The sequence below is a fragment of the Mauremys reevesii genome, linkage group 12 (assembly GCF_016161935.1).
Source record: "Mauremys reevesii isolate NIE-2019 linkage group 12, ASM1616193v1, whole genome shotgun sequence".
Lineage (NCBI taxonomy): Eukaryota > Metazoa > Chordata > Testudines > Geoemydidae > Mauremys > Mauremys reevesii.
The window spans coordinates 33164669-33184097 of NC_052634.1; the positions used below are offsets into that span (position 1 = coordinate 33164669).

The 19429-nt window shown below is 42.1% G+C and overlaps 1 protein-coding gene across 1 annotated transcript in view; it reads right to left on the minus strand.

Moving 5' to 3' along the window:
* LOC120375382 overlaps positions 1-19195 on the minus strand; it is an 82425-nt gene extending 63230 nt beyond the window's left edge. The window contains exons 1-3 of the mRNA XM_039496003.1: positions 19161-19195; positions 15058-15296; positions 4553-4767 (exon numbers count right to left, since the gene is read on the minus strand). Of these exons, the coding sequence (XP_039351937.1) occupies positions 4553-4767; positions 15058-15296; positions 19161-19195 (489 nt within the window). The remainder of the gene's footprint in view (positions 1-4552; positions 4768-15057; positions 15297-19160) is intronic.
* Positions 19196-19429: the final 234 nt, after the last annotated feature.

Below are 19429 nucleotides of genomic sequence, written 5' to 3' on the forward strand. Positions count from 1 at the left end.
CGCACAGTCAACTTGTGGAACTCCTTGCCTGAGGAGGTTGTGATGGCAAGGACTATAACAGGGTTTAAAAGAGAACTGGATAAATTCATGGTGGTTAAGTCCATAAATGGCTATTAGCCAGGATAGGTAAGGAATGGTGTCCCTAGCCTCTGTTTGTCAGAGGATAGAGATGGATGGCAGGAGAGATCACTTGATCATTGCCTGTTCAGTTCACTCCCTCTGGGGCACCTGGCATTGGCCACTGTCAGTAGACAGATACTGGGCTAGATGGACCTTTGGTCTGACCCGGTACGGCTGTTCTTATGTTATTATGGTGGGACGTTCTCCCCCACTTTCCTTCTCCCTGAGTAATATGTCTTGAATTACGTCATCATTTATGCACCACTCATGGTTACTTGAAAATTGTCTGCTGAGGTGATGTGCTAGCATGGCCTGTGCATCCCTAGCAAATGAACCACCCTCAGAATAATTTCATGACGGATACAAAATTCCCAAAGATAAAACATGGCTGTAATATTTTGTCATGATTTGTATGTTATTCCTTTTAGGACCGAAAAACTGAGCATGCTGAACAAATGTCTCTTAGCACCAGGACATTTATGTGGAGTCTTACTTCCTGAGGAATCCATATATTTTGTGTCTGGAGGTTCTCTAAATGGGCCCCCTATCCTAATGTGGAGGCATCTGTCATCAACATCTTTGTAGGTAGCGGAAGAGAGAATGGTTCTCCTTTGCAGATTTTCAGTGGGTCCAGCTGCCAATTGAATGAGGACAGGACTTGTGGTGTAATGTATACTAGCATATTCAGTTGATGTTTGCTTGGCTGATAAGCAGACTTCAGCCACTCCTGCATGCAATGAAAGTGGAGTCTGGCCTGCCGAGTTAAGAAGGTGCAGGAGGCCACATATCAGAGACAAGTTCTCATTGACATCCTGGGCTGAGTTTGCAGGTGGGTTCGTAGGTTTAGTATGGCTTGGAATCTCTCTGGTGGAAGATAAGCCATTGTTGTTGTGGAGTCAAGAATGGTTCCAATGGATTCTATTTTTCCTGTGGGCGTCAGTATTACTTCTCTTCATTTACTTTCAGGCCTGAAAGGGCAAACAGATGCAGGGTCTGCTGTTACATGCTATTGGATGAATGAGCCAGTCATCTAGGTATGGGAAAATTTGGATTCCTAGCTCTTTGAGGTAAGCTGCTATTACTGCTAGGCATCCTGTGAAAATCCTGGGTGCTGTCAACAGGTTGAGTGGTAACATGCGGTACTGTAGTGGCAATTGCCCACTTGAAATGTCAGCTATCTTCTGTGGGGTGGGTGAATCGCAATAAGAAAATGCATGTCCTGAAGGTCAAGGGCTATGTACCAATTGCTCCAATGTAGGGATGGAATTATAGTAGCCAGAGTCACAACCCTGAACTTGAGCTTGTGAATTAAAGTGCAGAATGGGCCACCAATCACCTTTCTTTCTGGGAATCAGAAAGTAATGAGAATAAAATCCACTGTGTTCCCTGTACTATTGAGGAACTTCTTCCACTGCTCTGATAAGAAGTGACTGGCACCTCTTCATGAAACCTTCTCTGTGAGAGGTGTCCCTGAATAGGGACAGAGAACGTGGATACAGAACTGGATGGTATAGCCCACCTCTATATCTCCAGGACCCAACAATCCATTGTGATGGTGCTCCAGAACCACAGAAATGAAATAAATTATTCACAAATGGAGAGGATAGGACAGGAAGATCTGAAGGGATTTGCACTCTGCTCCTGACCAAGCAGTCAAATCTGCTGCTTTGATGTTGATAAAAAATAATAATAGGAGATACACCTATCTCCTAGAACTGGAAAGGACCTTGAAAGGTCATTGAGTCCAGCCCCCTGCCTTCACTAGCAGGACCGAGTACTGATTTTTGCCCCAGGTCCCTAAGTGGCCCCATCAAGGACTGAACTCACCACCCTGGGTTTAGCAGGCCAATGCTCAAACCACTGAGCTATCCCTCCCACCTTATGGGGGATAGAGGTTGATGAGCAGAAATAGAGGTGGAAACAGATGCCTTCCTTCTGTGCAATGTTTGTCTCTTTCTAGATTGTTCAGGCTGCCTATGCCGCAGGTAAAAGGATTACCTCTCTTGTGACTATGGCTTAAAGTGCTTATGCTTCGATCTCAGAGGGTAGACATCCTCCCTCCCCCAGGAATGTCAATCTCACACAAGTCCTTTAGAGAATGTAAAGCCCCCTCTGTTTTTGCATTAATAATTTAATCCTTTGAATGGGTGACCCTAACTTGTTACGTGAACTTTTTTAGCGATCCCTGAAGAGTGGAGTTAGGAAGATTTCCTCTTTGCGACTGAGGTTGCCACCACTCTGCAGGCTGTATCTGAAGTATCAAAGGCTGCCTGGAGGGACATACATGATACAAGATGACCCTCAGTGATGATGGATTTCAATTTTCCCTGTCATCTTGTGAAAGCTCATGTATAAAGTTGGTAGTGGAATCCCAACTAATACAATCAGATTTCAACAACAGGGCTTGGTAATTGGTGATTCTCACTTGCAGGTTTGATGTTGAATAATTCTTCTGACCGAACAAGTCTAATTTCTTGGGCTCTCTGTCTTTAGGTGTTTGTTGATGCTGACTGATATGAGATTTTGTTAACTGCTGCAACCACTAATGAACTAGGCAAGGCTTGTGTATAAAACTGCTCGTATCCCTGGAAAGGAACCGAATAGTGGTTCGCTCTCTTTGATGTTTGTGCTAGAGAGTCAGGCTCTTAGAGGGCATAATGGAATTTATTGTGCTTCCTCTCAGTCTAGAAGTGAGTTTGTGTGTGAAACTTAAGTGTATTTTTCATTAAATACCTTCTCTTTAATTTTTCACCTTTTTAAAAAAACCAAGGAAATTAAAGAAGTTACTGTAATGTTCAGATGGTGACTTTAATTGCACAAATAAAGAAATTCACAATGAATGCCCTCCAGAAACTTTAACTCTCTCCCCTTTCATTTCAACAGGGTATTTCAACATATTACCAAACAGGGGAATGTCAATTAGTACCTGGTAAATAGAGAGACAAGGTGCGTGAAGTAATCTCTTTTCTTGAACCTGCTTCTATTGGTGAGAGAGACAAGTTTTTGAGCCACTCAGAGCTCTTCTTTGGGTCTGGTGGTCCAAAAGAAGATATTATCTCACCCACCTTATCGCTTTAATATCCTGGGACTGACATGGCTACAGCTATCCCACATACCTGGTAAACAGTTCAGAATAATGTAATTGGGGGTAGCTTTCTTTGAAAAATCAGAGTTCTAGATTTGACAGATTTCTTTGTTTTAAAATAAAACAAACCAGAAAAATGAATGGAATTTTGAAGTTAGATTTTTTTATTGAAACCAAATACAAGCATAATAGCTGATCTTCTATGCAAGTCCATTAATCTGCTTTGTCCAGAGGTCTGGACATGACAGATGCCGAATTTCTCACCCAGCATTAGAATTGCAAGAAGTTGCAGTGCTCTCTTAACTCAGTAATAGCTAATTTTCAAGCAACTGGAAAAAATGTCCTCTTTGGTAGAGCATAAGGACATAAGAATGGCCATACTAGATGAATGGTCCATCTAGCCCAGTATTCTGTCTTCCAACAGTGGCCAATGCCAGACGCTTCAAAGAGCATGAACAGAACAGGACAATTGTCAAGTGATCCATCCTCCATTGTCCAGTCCCAGCATCTGGTAGTCAGAGACGTAGAGACACCGAGAGCTTGGGGTTGCATCCCTGACCATTTTGGCTAATAGTTATTTGACGGACCTCTCCTTTGTGAGCTACGTACGAGAAAGCAGAACTTGGACTGAAATTGGGTAGAAATAGAAGAAATTCACATTTGGGGGGTTAAATAAGATTTTAATCAGGGTGAACTCTGAATACAGTGAAGCAGAACTGTATTCTGGGATACTCTGGAGAAATCTTAAGACAGGAAAATATCTAATAATAATTGATTCTTGCAATCTTAGTTCACTGTATCCCATATACACATATTTCAATATATTATTTTTTTTAATCAAATAGCAAACCGTACATAGCATGACACTCACTAGAAGAACAAACTGAACTGTTATCAAAAAGGATTTTTTTCTACTTGCTTGTAACCTTGCCAGCTTTGCTTTTTGGTAGACAAACCCAGGAGAGCAAATAAATGCATGACTATAGCATGATACACTAGTTTATTCAAAAGTTAAAAGTATGTCCATGGACCACTGTGTTGGAAGATAAAGAGACATTTAACGCAGTTATGACAGGCATCATCACTGAAAACAATGATCAGATTTGATCATAAAGCAAAAGCTTTCCCCACACTGCAGATTTTCAATCCCAGAATATCTTTTAAAACTGAACTTATATTAGAATGACAATATATTTTTCACATAGTGTAAGATCAATATACAAAATGGAAAGTAAAAATAAAATAGGAAAAAGGAAAGACTACAATCCTAAGAAACACAGCTCTTAAAAAGATGCAAACTGGCAGTTTTCAATATTATATCTTGCTTTTAATGAAAGCAGCTCTTACCTGGGTATGTGATGGGGGTAAGCCCTTTTGGCCATATACACCAATCAATGCATCTTTCTGAAGGGAGATATTGAATCTTAGAAACTGTGGCTGATCAATGAAGAGCTGTGATCTCCAGAAGATCCCCGGAGGAACCTCTTGTATTGCTCTTTGGCCTATATCAAGTTCTCCAGAATCTATAGTGTTGTTTTCTTGTGCAAATCCCCCTAATTTTACTAAAAGGTAAAAAAAATATTATGAGATCAAATATTAATACCCACGTTTTGCTCTCAGTCTTCTTTTAAATAAGCTGCCAAATATTTAGACTCCTCTCAGATGAAATGTTACTTGAGAATCTTTCTGAGGATATTAAAGATCCTGAGGAATTAACTCAAGTGGAACTAACAAACAAAGATCTCACACAAATACCTTCCAAGTCAGAATGCAACGATTTACCTGAAGTATGTCTATTAAAGAAACTGTTTTATGATCATCCCTCAAGTCTTGATTATTATGAACGTAATTATCTTGCAAAGTATGCGTCTTGTTATTTCGTAAGGAGGATTAACTATGGTGTTTATCAGTCCTAATAAGCATACAGTCACACTATAAAGTGTAAATTAAGGGGAAATGGATTATACAGCTTTTCAAAGTGACACTCATGTGAACAACAAAACCAATCAGCAGAATTGGGAAGTGCAATTGTCACTAAATTAAACAGAGCATTCATTTACACACCACTAACATTCTCTAAAGGATTTTACAAAGTCAATTCAGTTGAACGAATACAAACAAACAGACCCTTCCCTGTTTAAATTATGGATGGAACAGCCAAAAAAAAATCAGATTCAACCCCCACAGAGTTCAGAACAGGGATACTGTTCAGTCCTTTCCAGAGACAGTTTCATGTCTTGACCCATATTACACTAAACTCTTGCATCCGAAGAAGTGGGTATTCACCCACGAAAGCTCATGCTGCAAAACGTCTGTTAGTCTATAAGGTGCCACAGGATTCTTTGTTGCTTTTACAGATCCAGACTAACACGGCTACCCCTCTGATACTAAACTATGGATGTGTTTTAACCTGGAAATTTGGTTCAGATAGTCCCACCCCACCCCACCGCCACCCTATTTTCTGCTTTAGGGCACTTTCCAAAACATGCACCAAATCGTGTAGGATGCTGAGTGTCCTCAGCTCCCACTGACGTTAACTGGAGTTGTCCCACTAACTAACTAATCTTCAAAGCACCTTGAGAAGCAGACAATTCTATAGCGATGTTTAACATGAGGCAGAGAGGTTGAATGATTTGCTCAAAGTCACAGAAAATGCTACTGTTAGAACTAGGATGAGAGTTTAGTAGCTCCTGGCTCCTAGCTTTTTGTTTCTATATATATATGAGAGTTTAGTAGCTCCTGGCTCCTAGCTTTTTGTTTCTCTCTCTCTCTCTCTCTCTCTATATATATATATATATATATTTTTAAAAGAGAACTGGATAAATTCATGGAGGTTAAGTCCATTAATGGCTATTAGCCAGGATGGGTAAGGAATGGTGTCCCTAGCCTCTGTTTGTCAGAGGATGGAGATGGATGGCAGAAGAGAGATCACTTGCTCATTGCCTGTTAGGTTCACTCCCTCTGGGGCACCTGGCATTGCCCACTGTCGGCAGACAGGATACTCGGCTAGATGGACCTTTGGTCTGACCCGGTACAGCTGTTCTTATGTTCTGATCTATTGTGTTCTTTGTAGCACCAACCTTATACAAATGTGGCTCTCTACTTACCGCACACTTAATAAAGCACTTTTCACAAACATCAAAATCGTGTACATGAAATATAAAAATAAAGTGAGGAAAGGTAAACGCTAATAAACACACCAAACAAATGTTTTCTGACTTTTAAGTTTTAAATAGTTTAAAAATGCAAATTACACAAATAAGAACACATTCTCTTTTGTGTCCGTACAGTGCCCAGCACAATACAGTCCCAACCCCTAGGGCCCTTCAGCATATCACTATTCGTAGTACTAGTTCAACAAAGGAAGGATTTAAAAGACAAATATCACCCACGATCATGGCACTGTTATCCCCCTCCCTCAATGCTGCAGAGTCTTCTGAACAAGTGTAAAAACAGGGCCAGAACAGTGAAAAGAAAGTTGCGTAAATATCCAGTGTACCACTCCACAGCATGGGAATGCTCTGCAGAGAGAATTCTGAAAGCTGTGAGGAAACCCTACAGTGTGGGTCTAATGGTCAGTGGAATGATAAAAAGAGGTCTCTTCACAGATGGTCCTGGCCTATTCACAGATGGATCTTGCCTATTCTAAGAGAGGAAAGGGAATTCTTGCCACTTCCATGGATCTATGCAGGGAAAACTACGAGGGGAATCTTGCTCAGAGATTTCCTCTCTCCTGGCTTCCCTTCTGTGGATTTTTCTGAGGAAAGGATGAGATCTGGCTCACAAGACCAACCATGTGAAGGCATAGTACAGGTAAGGCATGAAGGGAGAAACGGGGGACGTTTCCCACCAGTTGGAACCAGGAAGGTAGAGGTTGACAAAGCCAACAGAAAAAGAGTGGTGGAGACAGGGCTCATGCTGGAGGAACTTGACCTGTGGCTAAATAACCAAGTGATGTGAGAAGTCATAGACTGACTTGCTAGTCTCCACAAACTGAATACCAATATACCTGATTGGCACTGATAAAACACAGCACAGAGGGATCTGATGCTGAAGTGCATACACTTTCAGCCAAAGCAGTTGATGTCAAAATAGCCAGTACTGGACTTCAGAAGTTCAAAGACAATGATACTAAGGCACACAACATCTCAGCAGTAGACACTGAAGCTCTGAATACAGAAGTATGGGAGACAGAGACCAAAGAGGCCTTTGACAACAGATGCAAAAGCAGAAATGGCAACTCATTGGCCATTGTATTAAGAATTTTGTGGGTGTCAAAGATGAATACACAGATTGCTCCTGAATTAAGCAGATGTTGAAGCACTATCAAAAGGTACAGAACAAGGACTTACATAGCTATGTTTCAGTGGTGGTGATGGCACTGAAAATGTTTAACCTGCAGGATCATCAAACCAATTAATGTTCAGTTTTTCAACTTGAAGAGACTGTGGAACATCTGATCTTGAAGAATCCAGATATACCTATTTTCTACACTAGCGAGGCCAAGTATGAACCCTTTCTATCCTTCTACTTAGCAATTTTTGACAACACTCACACCCTACTCCAGCATATTTAACTGCTTGGTTCTTACCACTTCCTCCAACTTTTGGCATGTTGAGTCTTATAAATTCACACACTGATGTTTGGTAATCACTAAATAATAAGCACTTATTTGCAGAACTGATCAGCCACTTTCACAATAGAATATCAACAATCTCCTGTGAAGACTGAAATAGAAGACGAGCTAGCAAGCTTTTTACAGACCCACTTTATCAGATGTCCTGCCCACCCTTTCTGAAGTTTCCACGTTTTAGCAAACCAATTCCACCTAGCAGATAACTCCACGCATTCCATTTACTCCACCAAAAAATGGGAATCGATTGCACCCACAAGCCACATCTCTCTCACTCCACGCTAATCAAATCCCTCTCGACCATTATGGACTCCGCTCACTTCCCTTCCCATCAACGGGGCTTCTCTAAATTTCCTATTGTTTCTTACTAGGCCTAGAAAGATTCTTGATGTTCCCATCATTTCCCTTTTAACATTTTAAAATAGTTGAAGTTATCTTCCGCAGATGGAAATTAGACACTAATGTTTCTCATTTCAAAAAATTTCAAATATGTCATGTTCTTTTACACAATTCAGAGTGACAGAAATTCAGAATATGTAAACACCTGAAAATACCTGGAAATTCTTCTCTTCCAGTCTCCTCCCATTCCCTCCCCACCTCAAAACAAAACAAAACGCAAAATAAAAATCCAGAAAGAACACTTCTCCTGGGAAAAGCTATTTGTTCTCCATATTATCTATAGCTATATATCGGGGGGGGGGGGCACCTGTCAGGGTTCCCTCCCCACTCTGAGGTACAGATGTGGGGACCCACATGAAAGACCCCCCTAAGCTTATATTCCACCAGCTTAGGTTAAAAACTTCCCCAAGGCACAAATTCCTTTCCTTGTGCTTGGACGGTATTGCTGCCACCACCAAGTGATTTAAACAAACATTCAGGGAGGGGCCACTTGGAGCCCTGTCCCCCCAAGCCCCTTCTCCCCATTTCCTGGGGAGGCTTGAGAATAATCTACCAACCAAATAGCTTAACAAGGTGAGCACAGACCAGACCTTTGGGAGTCCAGAGCATAGCACTTCAGCTGTGCTGTTCACGGTGTTTGCCCCCTTGTGAGGGGAGTTAAAGTAATCCAAACCCAAAACGTCAGTAAACTTCCACAGCCCACAATAAGCTGAGTCCTAAGACTTCAGGAAGCCAAAGACGGGGGGAAGGATAAGGGGGAAGGCAGAGAAAAGCATCCACCCCTCTTCTTTCTGAGAGGGTCTGGGCACCCAAGGCTCTCAAGTCATTTAACTGGTCAGCAACCCTTTTTTCCAGAGATTGGGGAGCTCCGAGTTGTAGTCCTGCTCCTTCAGAGTGCCACCCTCCAGTAAGCAGGGATCCTCCCTTTTGAGGACCTGTCCATCTCCAAGTTTACCAAGCTTCACAGGTGTGCCGGGATGGAGCTGATCGTGCTCAGAGCACATTAATCCCTTCCTGAATGGGATGGGCACTTGTCTCACCACACTGAACAAATCATAACAAAGATCATTTAAACATTTGTTTTAAAATATAAATTAAAATTGTCATTTTGGTATATTGAAAAAATATATAGTGCATCAACTTCAGAAGATTTTCTCCATTGTCTGATAATTACCCTGTGTAGAAAGTCCATGCAGCATTATCCACACCTGTTAAGCTTCACAATAAGGGTTTAAGTGGTGTGGATAGCCTCGTGCCAGGGGGGAACTCACGATTTAAGAACAGGATCCCTGAGATGATTAAAATTGAGTTGATTGAGCTAGCTGAGTTATTGGCACAAGACCAAATTACTGACTATACAGGTAAATTTAAAAGGGGTATTAAAAGTGTTGAAATAGGAACATTATGATGGCACACCAGACTCTACAATCCTCAGGTGCTGATAAACTTCACCAGTGACTTATTTACTTTACTCCAGAGCACCCATTAGACACATACATACACGGCAGCCTGAAGGAATTGGACCCCCTTTCAGACTTCCTAAGACACCAACAAGCCTCCTAAGGCCGAGGTTCCCAAACAGTGGGTCCCAAGCAACCAGGTTGCAGAAAAGTTCTACATGAGTGGTAGGCCCGGTGTAGAGGGAATCCCTAAGGGGAAGGAGTGTTGGAGAGCCAACCCCATACCACATTCACTCTTCAGTGGCAGTTCCTGTCCCACAGGACTGGGCCCAGCTCCTTGCTATGAGCGTTGCAACCTGGGCGTGGGGTCACAGTGCCACTCAGGTCAGAATGAGGGGTGGCTGGAACAAACCTGAGCAGTGCAGTGATCATGGGTTCCAAGTGCAAATGGAGTGGGGAGCCAGGCGTGGCCCTATGGCAGGAGCCACTGCTGTGGGGTGAGCATGGGATGGGCTTGCTCTCCAACCCCTCCTCTGCTTCTGCACTGGGCCAGGATTAGGATTGTGATGCCAAGGCTGAGGGTGCTGCTATGGGGGTCAGTGCATCCCCTTGGCACGGTGAGGAGCAGGATTAAGCAGAGAAGATGAAAGAAAAGGATACTGGCGTAGGATTTGGGGGCCTGCTCACAGATTTAGACCCTTGGTGGTTTGCCAAAATAGATGAAATGCAGTCGGTGAGTTGCCTTACTAAAAAGTGTGGAAACCATTGTCCTAAGGAACTCAAGAGGGAGCTATGTGCTTTGTCAGCACCTCCAGTTTGTGGGACCTCCTACAGCCTGGTCTACATGTTGGTGGGGGGGAATCAATCTAAGAGACGCAACTTCAGCTACAAGAATAGAATAGCATAGCTGAAACTCATGTCTCTAAGATCAACTTACCTCCCGTCCTCACAGCACAGGATTGATGGCTAGGGCTCCCCTGTTGACTCCACTTCTGCCTCTTGCCCTGGTGGACTTCTGGAGTTGATGGCAGAGCATTCAGGGATCAATTTATCACAACTAGATGAGACACAATAAATTGATCCCCACCTGCTGATCCAGTGGACATACCCTAAGGCTCTAAAGGTACCTAGACTCTTGCCTAAGCACTTGAGAAAGTGCTGGACAAATTTCTGGCTTAAAATCATAGAATATCAGGGTTAGAAGGGCCCTCAGGAGTTCATCTAGTCCAACCCCCTGCTCAAAGCAGGTCCCATCCACAGACAGATGTTTACCCCAGTTCCCTAAAGGGCCCCTTCAAGGATTGAACTCACAACCCTGGGTTTCACAGGCCACTGCTCAGAGCACTGAGCTATCCCTAGGTTCCTGGTATACTGACCTTAAAAGACTGACAGAAGGGAAGCCTCATTATACTGACTCTTTAATAAGTGTAAAAGTATGTTGTGAGTGGTGCACTGTGTGTATATTGCACTGTAAATGTGTGTTTCAACAAACAAACTCTGACACTGAGTCAGCAGTCTGGTACACTGTGTAACAGCACCACGCTTTCCAAGGATGTAGGCAAGGAAAAGGAGGTGCTACCTTTAGGGAGGAGGGATAGCTCAGTGGTTTGGGCATTGGCCTGCCAAACCCAGGGTATGAGTTCAACCCTTGAAGGGACCAATTAGGGATCTGGGGCAAACTTGGTCCTGCTGTGAAGGCAGGGGGCTGGACTTGCCCTCTCAAGGTCCCTTCCAGTTCTATGAGATAGATATAGCTCCATATATTAATTATGGATGTACATAGGTTCTGGTACACAGCAACACATCTGAAATGTTGTGATGACAAAAATAATGTCCAGAGCACAAACATGGTATTGAAAAATCTGCCACATGCTTTAGGCCAGGGATAGACTGAAGGAAAACAGCTTGTGGCTCTTACTCATGTCCAAAGATCCAACAGGAGGCACATGCAACCATGTGGGCAGATTTGGCCTATCCATCATTGTAGACATACCAGACTCACTCCTGCTGGTTGTCCTTGGGAATTAGCTCACTTCCAGCACCCCAGTGCCTTTTTAACTGGGGAACCCCCACCCAACTATCCCCACTTTGCCTCAGTCTTGGCTACTGCCCAGTCTCCATCTAGCCCCTGTTCACTGGGGCAGACTGCAGTATCAGCCACTTACCATCGGCAAAGGGGTTTGGACCTGCTGCCTTGGCCATACCCCTGAGCTGCCCTCTGCAATCCCTAGTACCTGTTGGCCTTATGGTAGGCCGCAGCCTGGGGCTTTCTAGGAAGGAGCTGCCCTGCCTTTCCCCAGCCCTGCTCTACTCTAGGTACCTTGTCTAGCTCCCTGCAGCCAGGCCCTTCTCCCTCTACAGCCAGAGGGAGAGTGTCTGGGCTCCTGGCTCACTGCCTCTTATAGGGACCAGCTGGGCCTGACTGGGACCTGGCCGCAGCTGGGCCTGCTTTCTCCCAATCAGCCCAGGCTTCTTGCCCCAGCTACATCCCTCTCCTGGGCTGTTGTAAGCCCCGAAGGGCAGGAGCGGGTAACCACCCCACTGCAATCATAAAGTGTAGAATCTCTCTCTTAATAAGAATGACACTGCTGTATTTAAATTAAATCCAGATAAAAGAAGACGTCTTTATGATCACATAATGAAAGCAAAGGTGATTAATGGCAATTAAGTTATAATTTTCCCTCATGCCTGTTAACAGGTACTGCAATAAACATTCAATTTAAATAGCATTATGAATTAAGTTATGTTTTTCTTACTACTGCCAGTAAGTGAGCTTTAGGAGCAGCAGAATAATGTTAACTTAGCAATGCAGGGAAGCATATTGTACTTATTAATAGAGTAAAATAAACTCACGATTACAGCTACGCTTCTGTCACTGCTGTCATGAGAGAGACGTACTTTGTTTTTAATCATGAAAATCACACATCTATTACTCTTGACATCTTCTGCCTCACTGAAATCAGTTTGAGTCTTGCCACTAAGTCCAACTGAAACAGAATCCAGCCCTTTGGGATTTGTGGGTGAACGTGATAATAGCAACTGTCATATTAAATGCTTGGCTGGATGGTAGAATAATAGGGAGCAGAAACTCAGGGACAATACCATAGCGACAGAAAGTCAATTAGTGAACAAAGAGGATTGATGATGTTTCTCATTTCCCAACATTGATTTAAAAATATCTATACAAAGGGTTAATTTGATTTAATATTTTTCCTTGCCCTTGGCTCTCACTCTTCCTTCATGGTTCCACCTACACCTGTCTTCATTGGCCAAGTACCCACTCACCTTCAAATTCTATTTGAAAACCCATCTCCTAAGGTTATCCCTCATCTCTTATTCTCATAGAGAATAATCTCCTCACTCTCAGGCTAGGTCTACACTGGCGGGGGGAGTCGGCCTAAGATACGCAACTTCAGCTATGCAAATAGCGTAGCTGAAGTCGGCGTATCCTGGGTCGATTTACCTGGCCATGAGGACAGCGGTGAGTCGACTGCTGCCGCTCCCCCGTCAACTCCGCTTCCGCCTCTCGCCACAGTGGAGTTCCAGAGTTGACGGCAGAGCGATCGGGGATCAATTTTATCTCGTCTACACTAGACGTGATAAATCGATCTCCAATAGATCAATCACTACCTGCCTATCCGGCGGGTAGTGTAGACGTACCCTCAGACTCCTAAAAGGGCTGTGAGTTTTGACTTTGTCTTGTAGCTTTTAACCTTTTCAAGGCAAGGAGAGTTTGTTTGTTAAAACATACATTTACCGTGCAATATAAATCTTTTGTAATAATGATAATAAAATAGGTTAATTTCTGGACTGGCAATAACAGTGAACAGATATCAACCCAGTAATCACAGCACAAGCACAGTTCTACATAGTTACACTAAAATGAGGAAAACATATGAAACTATCTAACAATGCCTAAGACATGACTTTAAAAAAAAAAAAACTGTATTTCCTTGACTTTTGCCCTTCTTGTGTCATTTGCATTTTTCTCCCTGACATCCCTGTGACCTTTCTGCCATCATATAAGTCATACTGACAAGCCAGACATTTAAATTTCACCTATATTTAACCCAGTGAAATATAAGCTACAATATGTATTTTCCCATTACATGTTTCACTTGTTAGGTCTAAATCTCACTCTTCTACTCTGTGCAGAATGGATTTACCTAAGAGTTCATACAAGAGTAGTAATGAAAAATGGTTTCATGCATTACTGGGCTTTTAAATTTAATAAAATAGCATTTATATTACAAAAATAGAACAAAAAAAATAAATGACAGAATGCATTTTATGTTGCCATTGATATTTAAATATTTGCTCTATCATGAAGAATGACTGGTGGGCAGCGTGTGCAGGAGAGGCGCCCCAGAGGGATGGGGCAGTGTGTGCAGGAGAGGCGCCCCAGAGGGACGGGGCAGTTTGTGACTATATGAAGGGAGCCACCTTGGAATGTGTGATTTGCTGAAGACTTAGGTTGTGTCTACACCGAAAAGAAAAAAAAGTGTCTTAGCAATTCTCAGAGCCTGGGTCAACTGATTGGTAGGATGGCTCTTGCAATGGCAGAAGTCTTGGCAGAAGGCTATAACGCTCTCCGACCCCGAACAGGGAAGTGGCACGAAAGAAGAAGAAGAAACAACGTTAACAGACAATGAAGCAAAATATAAAATTATTTAAAAATAGGACAGACTGAGTGGAAAAACATTATTTTTTTCCCACTTTTTTGTGTTTATGTCATCTGCTTAGACAGATAACAAATACTTGTTTCTGCTTGAAGTGTTTAGTAATCCTTTGATCGCTATATAAATCCAAATACATGAGATCATAACAACAAAAATTTGAAATGCTAAATAAGGTAAGTTATGCCTGATAGGGAAGAAAACAGAGAAAATACAATACATATGTTGGAAATTGTGTACAATATGAATTACAGGTATTTACAGCTTATATTTTATATACTCCTCTACCCCGATATAACACGACCTGATATAACATGCATTCGGATATAACATGGTAAAGCGGTGCTCTGCGAGGCGGGGGGCGCAGAGCTGCGCGCTCCAGCGGATCAAAGCAAGTTCAATATAACGCAGTTTCACCTATAACGCGGTAAGTTTTTTTGGCTCCCGAGGACAGCGTTATATCGAGGTAGAGGTGTATCTTAAAAATTTGACATTTCTCATTTATAGTCTTTTTTTTAAGATATTTCAACTGCTGTTCTGCTGAAAAATACTTGCAAAGTACTTATTCTTTAGATAGGATCTTAAATTAAGTTTCAGTTAAATTTCTCTGAAGGTTTAAGCTGTTACCAGAAACTACAGATAAAAATAAAGCTTTATATTGTACAGTTGGGCACAGTCCATATATAACCAACAAAACAGACATCCAGATTTATGGTGATGATAATCATATAAACTAGAACCTACCTATACAGTAGCATAACAGTATTGCCAGTAGCACGGAGACTTTTATAGCACAGAGGGCAGTACCTTTCCAGCTGCAACACTCTGAAGACTTCTTGAATTTAAAAGCACTTCTTGATAGTGTATTTCTAGGTACTGGCTGAGTAGGAGGGGGAGAAACAGAGCCAGATTCCATCGTGTAACCCTGTGTTGCAGTACTGAACAGTGGTGTTGTCCTTGTTCCTGTTCTGAATAAGAAATGCCTGTGGGAGAAAAAGACTATTAAAACACAATAATAAATAAACAAATGGAACAGGCAGAGACATTTTTGCTTCTCCTTAAAGCTGTTTGCCTTTTTTTTTTAATATCTTACATTTTTTTCAGCCTACAAAGATTCTTGAAACCAATACATTGCACAACACTTGCATAGAAAAAACAGCATATTTTTAAAGTACAAGTGAAAATATTTATGATACACACTCTGTCCACAGTGGGACCACAACCACACGAACTACAATAATGTAGTCAGTGTAGCTAGCAGAGCTCTTGCCAAATTCTCGGACGAGTGTGGACAGGCCTTCTTTCGTCTGAATCCAGTGTTATAAAGCTATGTCACATACTCCAGGGATCAATGTTTTCCAGATACCACACCTCTATCACAATTGTTTCTTAGTCTAAATACAGGGTGTGACAGATATTGAAACCCCATGCCGTATCTTTGGATACTTCTATGTTAAAATTATGTAGGGTTTCATGTACGACTGGGTTCTGCTCCATTGGTGAGAATTACCAGAGTTCCTCCAGGAACTAAAAACACAGGGGGGTGATTATCTTGGGGATTGTGAGTAACTCCAGAGAAGCACCACCTGGGGTCATGAAATATATTGGCTCAAGTTGGGATTTCCAGAGAGTGGGAGACAAAGAAAGGGCTTTCGGTATAAAAGGATTACCTTGAACAGACCCAGGGCCTTTTTTCTGACCCAGGAAATGAACAGTACCTATTATCCAACGGGGCTCCCAAATCCTTTCAAAAGGGTGGGAATGTTTTGGCTTAAGAGGGCCGCATAAGACTGATGAGTGACCCCTGGTATATTTATTATGTTTTCTCTATAATGTTTTTACCCTGAGTTGTGTAGTAACTTGGAATTGCCGGCAATATGCTGGTCATAGCCCTTGGAGAAAAAACAATGCACAGACACTGGTCTTTACCATAGTGTAAGGCAGGGGGCTGTGCCCTTCCAAAAACCCTAGTCAGACAGGAGTGAGTCAAGGGTCTTTGCCCAGAGACCAGTAACAGCTGGAGATCTAAGACTTGACTGGGCACTCCAGGAGCAGACCAGGGACAAGGAGGATAATGGTGCAATGACCCTGAAACTGTGATACAGGGAAAACAGCAGCATCTCAAATATAACTACATGGCAACTTTTGGCAAATGTAGGCAGTTTCGTTTTTGATGTATCCTAATGAATCATTTCCTAATCCTCAGTTTATGTTTGTGGCCATCACCCTACTAAGGTGTGATCACAGATACAGGAGCTGGTTTAATTTGGGGGATTGGGTAGGTAAAAAATTGTTTTGCAAGCCTGCCCAAAAAGGTTGTAGGCAGAATTAGAGGGGAAAAATAAAGCGATGTTTGGGACTCTCTAAATGAGTCAATCACCATGCTAATGCTGACTACATTTTTTAACTGAAATTTCTGGGGCGAATGCCACTCTACATGAGCTCTGAGGCAACATGTTCAAACGAGGCTTCAAGAAGCTCGTAAATCCTCACCAACTGGGTTAAGAAGAAGCACTGTGCAGAATTTTGTTGTTGCCAGAAACACCAACAGCAATACAGAACTATATAGTTGTGTGCATTTCAGAGGAGGAAACAGAGGATGGCCAAATCATAAAATGATTTATAATAATTGTTATAATATAATTATTATTCAGTAAGATACACTGGAGTTATATCAGGAATGAATCTGCTCTTTTACTCCCTGGGAGAAATAAGGACATTTGATAACCAGGAAAATTTGTGCTTTGAGAAGGATTTGCACTGTGGACCTTGGCATAAGCTGCCCTTCTTTGAAATATTCCCCCCAAGAACAGGGCCGGCTCTACCATTTTTGCCACCCCAAGCAAACACAAAAACACTTGGACTGCTGCTGCCCGAACTGCCTAAGTGCCCTCAGAAAAACCCCAAAACAAATGTTCGGACTGCCACCGCCCAAACTGCCGAAACAGGGAAAAAAAAAACCACACTCAGACTGCCACCGCCTGAACTGCCGAAGCGCCCCAAAAAAACCCAAAACCAAATGCTCGGACTGCCGCCAGCCGAACTGCCAAAGCAGAAATAAAATAAAAAAGCCGCCCAGACTCTGCCGCCCCAAGAATGGACGGAATGCCACCCCTTAGCATGTGCTGCTCCAGGCATGTGCTTCCTCTGCTGGTGCCTGGAGCCAGCCCGGCCTGAGAAGATTCCTGGTAATACACAGCATAAGGAACTTCACTTGTAAACAATATTAAGGCTATTGGTAATGGCGGAGATCTGGGAACAGCAAAGAAGCCCACCTCAGAGCATTTAAATTCAGAAAGGGGAACTACACAAAACTGAGGAAGCTAGCTAAACAGAAATTGAAAGGTACAATCCCAAAAGTGAAATGCCTGCAAGCTGCATGGAATTTTTTTTTTAAAAAAAACACTATAATAAAGTCTCAAATTAACTGTATATTCCAAATGAAAAAAAAAACATAGTAAGAGGGCCAAAAAAGTGCTACCACGATTAAACAAAGTAAAAGAAGCGGTTAGAGGCCAAAAAGGCATCATGTCAAAACTGGAAGTTAAAACCTACTGAGGAAAATAGAAAGGAGCATAAATTCTGGCAAGTCAAGTATAATTAGGCAGGACAAAAGAATTTGAAGAGCAACTAGCCAAAGACTCAAAAACTAACAGCAAATTTTTTTAGTACATCAGAAGCAGGAAGCTTCTACACTAAACATTCAGTGGAACCATTGGTAGAATAAAGGAGCACTCAAGAAAGATAAACCCATTGCGGAGAAACGAAACGAATTCTTTGCATCTTTCACACTTGAGCCATTCTTTTTAGGTGACAAGTCTGAGGAACTGTCTCAGACTGCGGTGCTGTTACAGGAGGTTTTGGAACAAACTGATAAATTAAACAGTAACAGAGTCACCAGGACTAGATGGTGTCACCCAAGAGTTCTGAAGGAATTCAAATACGAAACTGCAGAACTACTAACTGTGGTATGTAACTCGTCATTTAAATCAGCTTCTGTATCAGATGACTGGAGGATAGCTAACGTGATACCAATTTTTAAAAAAGGCTCTAGAGTCGACCCTGGCAATGACAGGCTGGTAAGCCTAACTTCCATATCAAGCAAACTGGTTGAAACTCTAGTAAAGAACAGAATTATCAGACACAGAGATGAACACAATTTGTTGGTGAAGAATCAACACTTTTTTTTGGTAAAAGGACATCATGCCACACCAATCTATTAAAATTCTTTGAAGGGGTCAACAAATGTGGACAAGGGTGATCCAGTGGATACGATGTACCTGGACTTTCAGAAAGTCTTTGACAAGGTCCCTGACCAAAAGCTCTTAAAGTAAGCAGTCATCAATCTGTAACTAGTTAAAAGATAGGAAACAAAGGGTAGGAATAAATTGCCAGTTTTCAGAATGGAGAGAGGTAAATATTGAGGTCCCCCAGGGGTCTGTACTGGGACCAGCGCTGTTCAACATATTCATAAATGATCTGGAAAAAGGGATAAACAGTGAGGTGGCAAAATGTATAAATGATACAAAACTATTCAAGATAGTTAAGTCCCAAGCAGACTGTAAAGAGTTACAAAGGGATCTCACAAAACTGAGTGACTGGCAACAAAATTCCATTTGTCAACATTGAATTTCATCTGCCAAGTAATGCACGTTGGAAACAATCCCAGCAGTACATACAAAATAACCACTTAGGAAAGAGACCTTGATGTAACTGAATCGTTCTCTGAAAACATCTGTTCCATGTGCAATGGCAGTGAAAAAGCCTAATGTTAGGAATCATTAGGAAAGCGATAGATAGTAAGACAGAAAATCATAATGCCTCCACATAAATCTAGCTATACCCACATCTTGAATATTGTGTGCAGATCTGGTCGTCCCATCTTACTTAGAATTGGGAAAGTTATACAGAAGGGCAACAAAAATGATTAGGGGTATGGAACGGCTTCCGTATGCGGAGAGATTAAAAAGACTGGGACTGTTCACCTTGGAAAAGAGACAGCTAAAGGGAGATATGATTGAGGTCTATAAAACCATCACTGGTGTGGAGAAAGGAAATAAAGAAGTGTTATTTACTCCTTCACGTAACTTAAGAACTAGGGGTCACCCAATGAAAT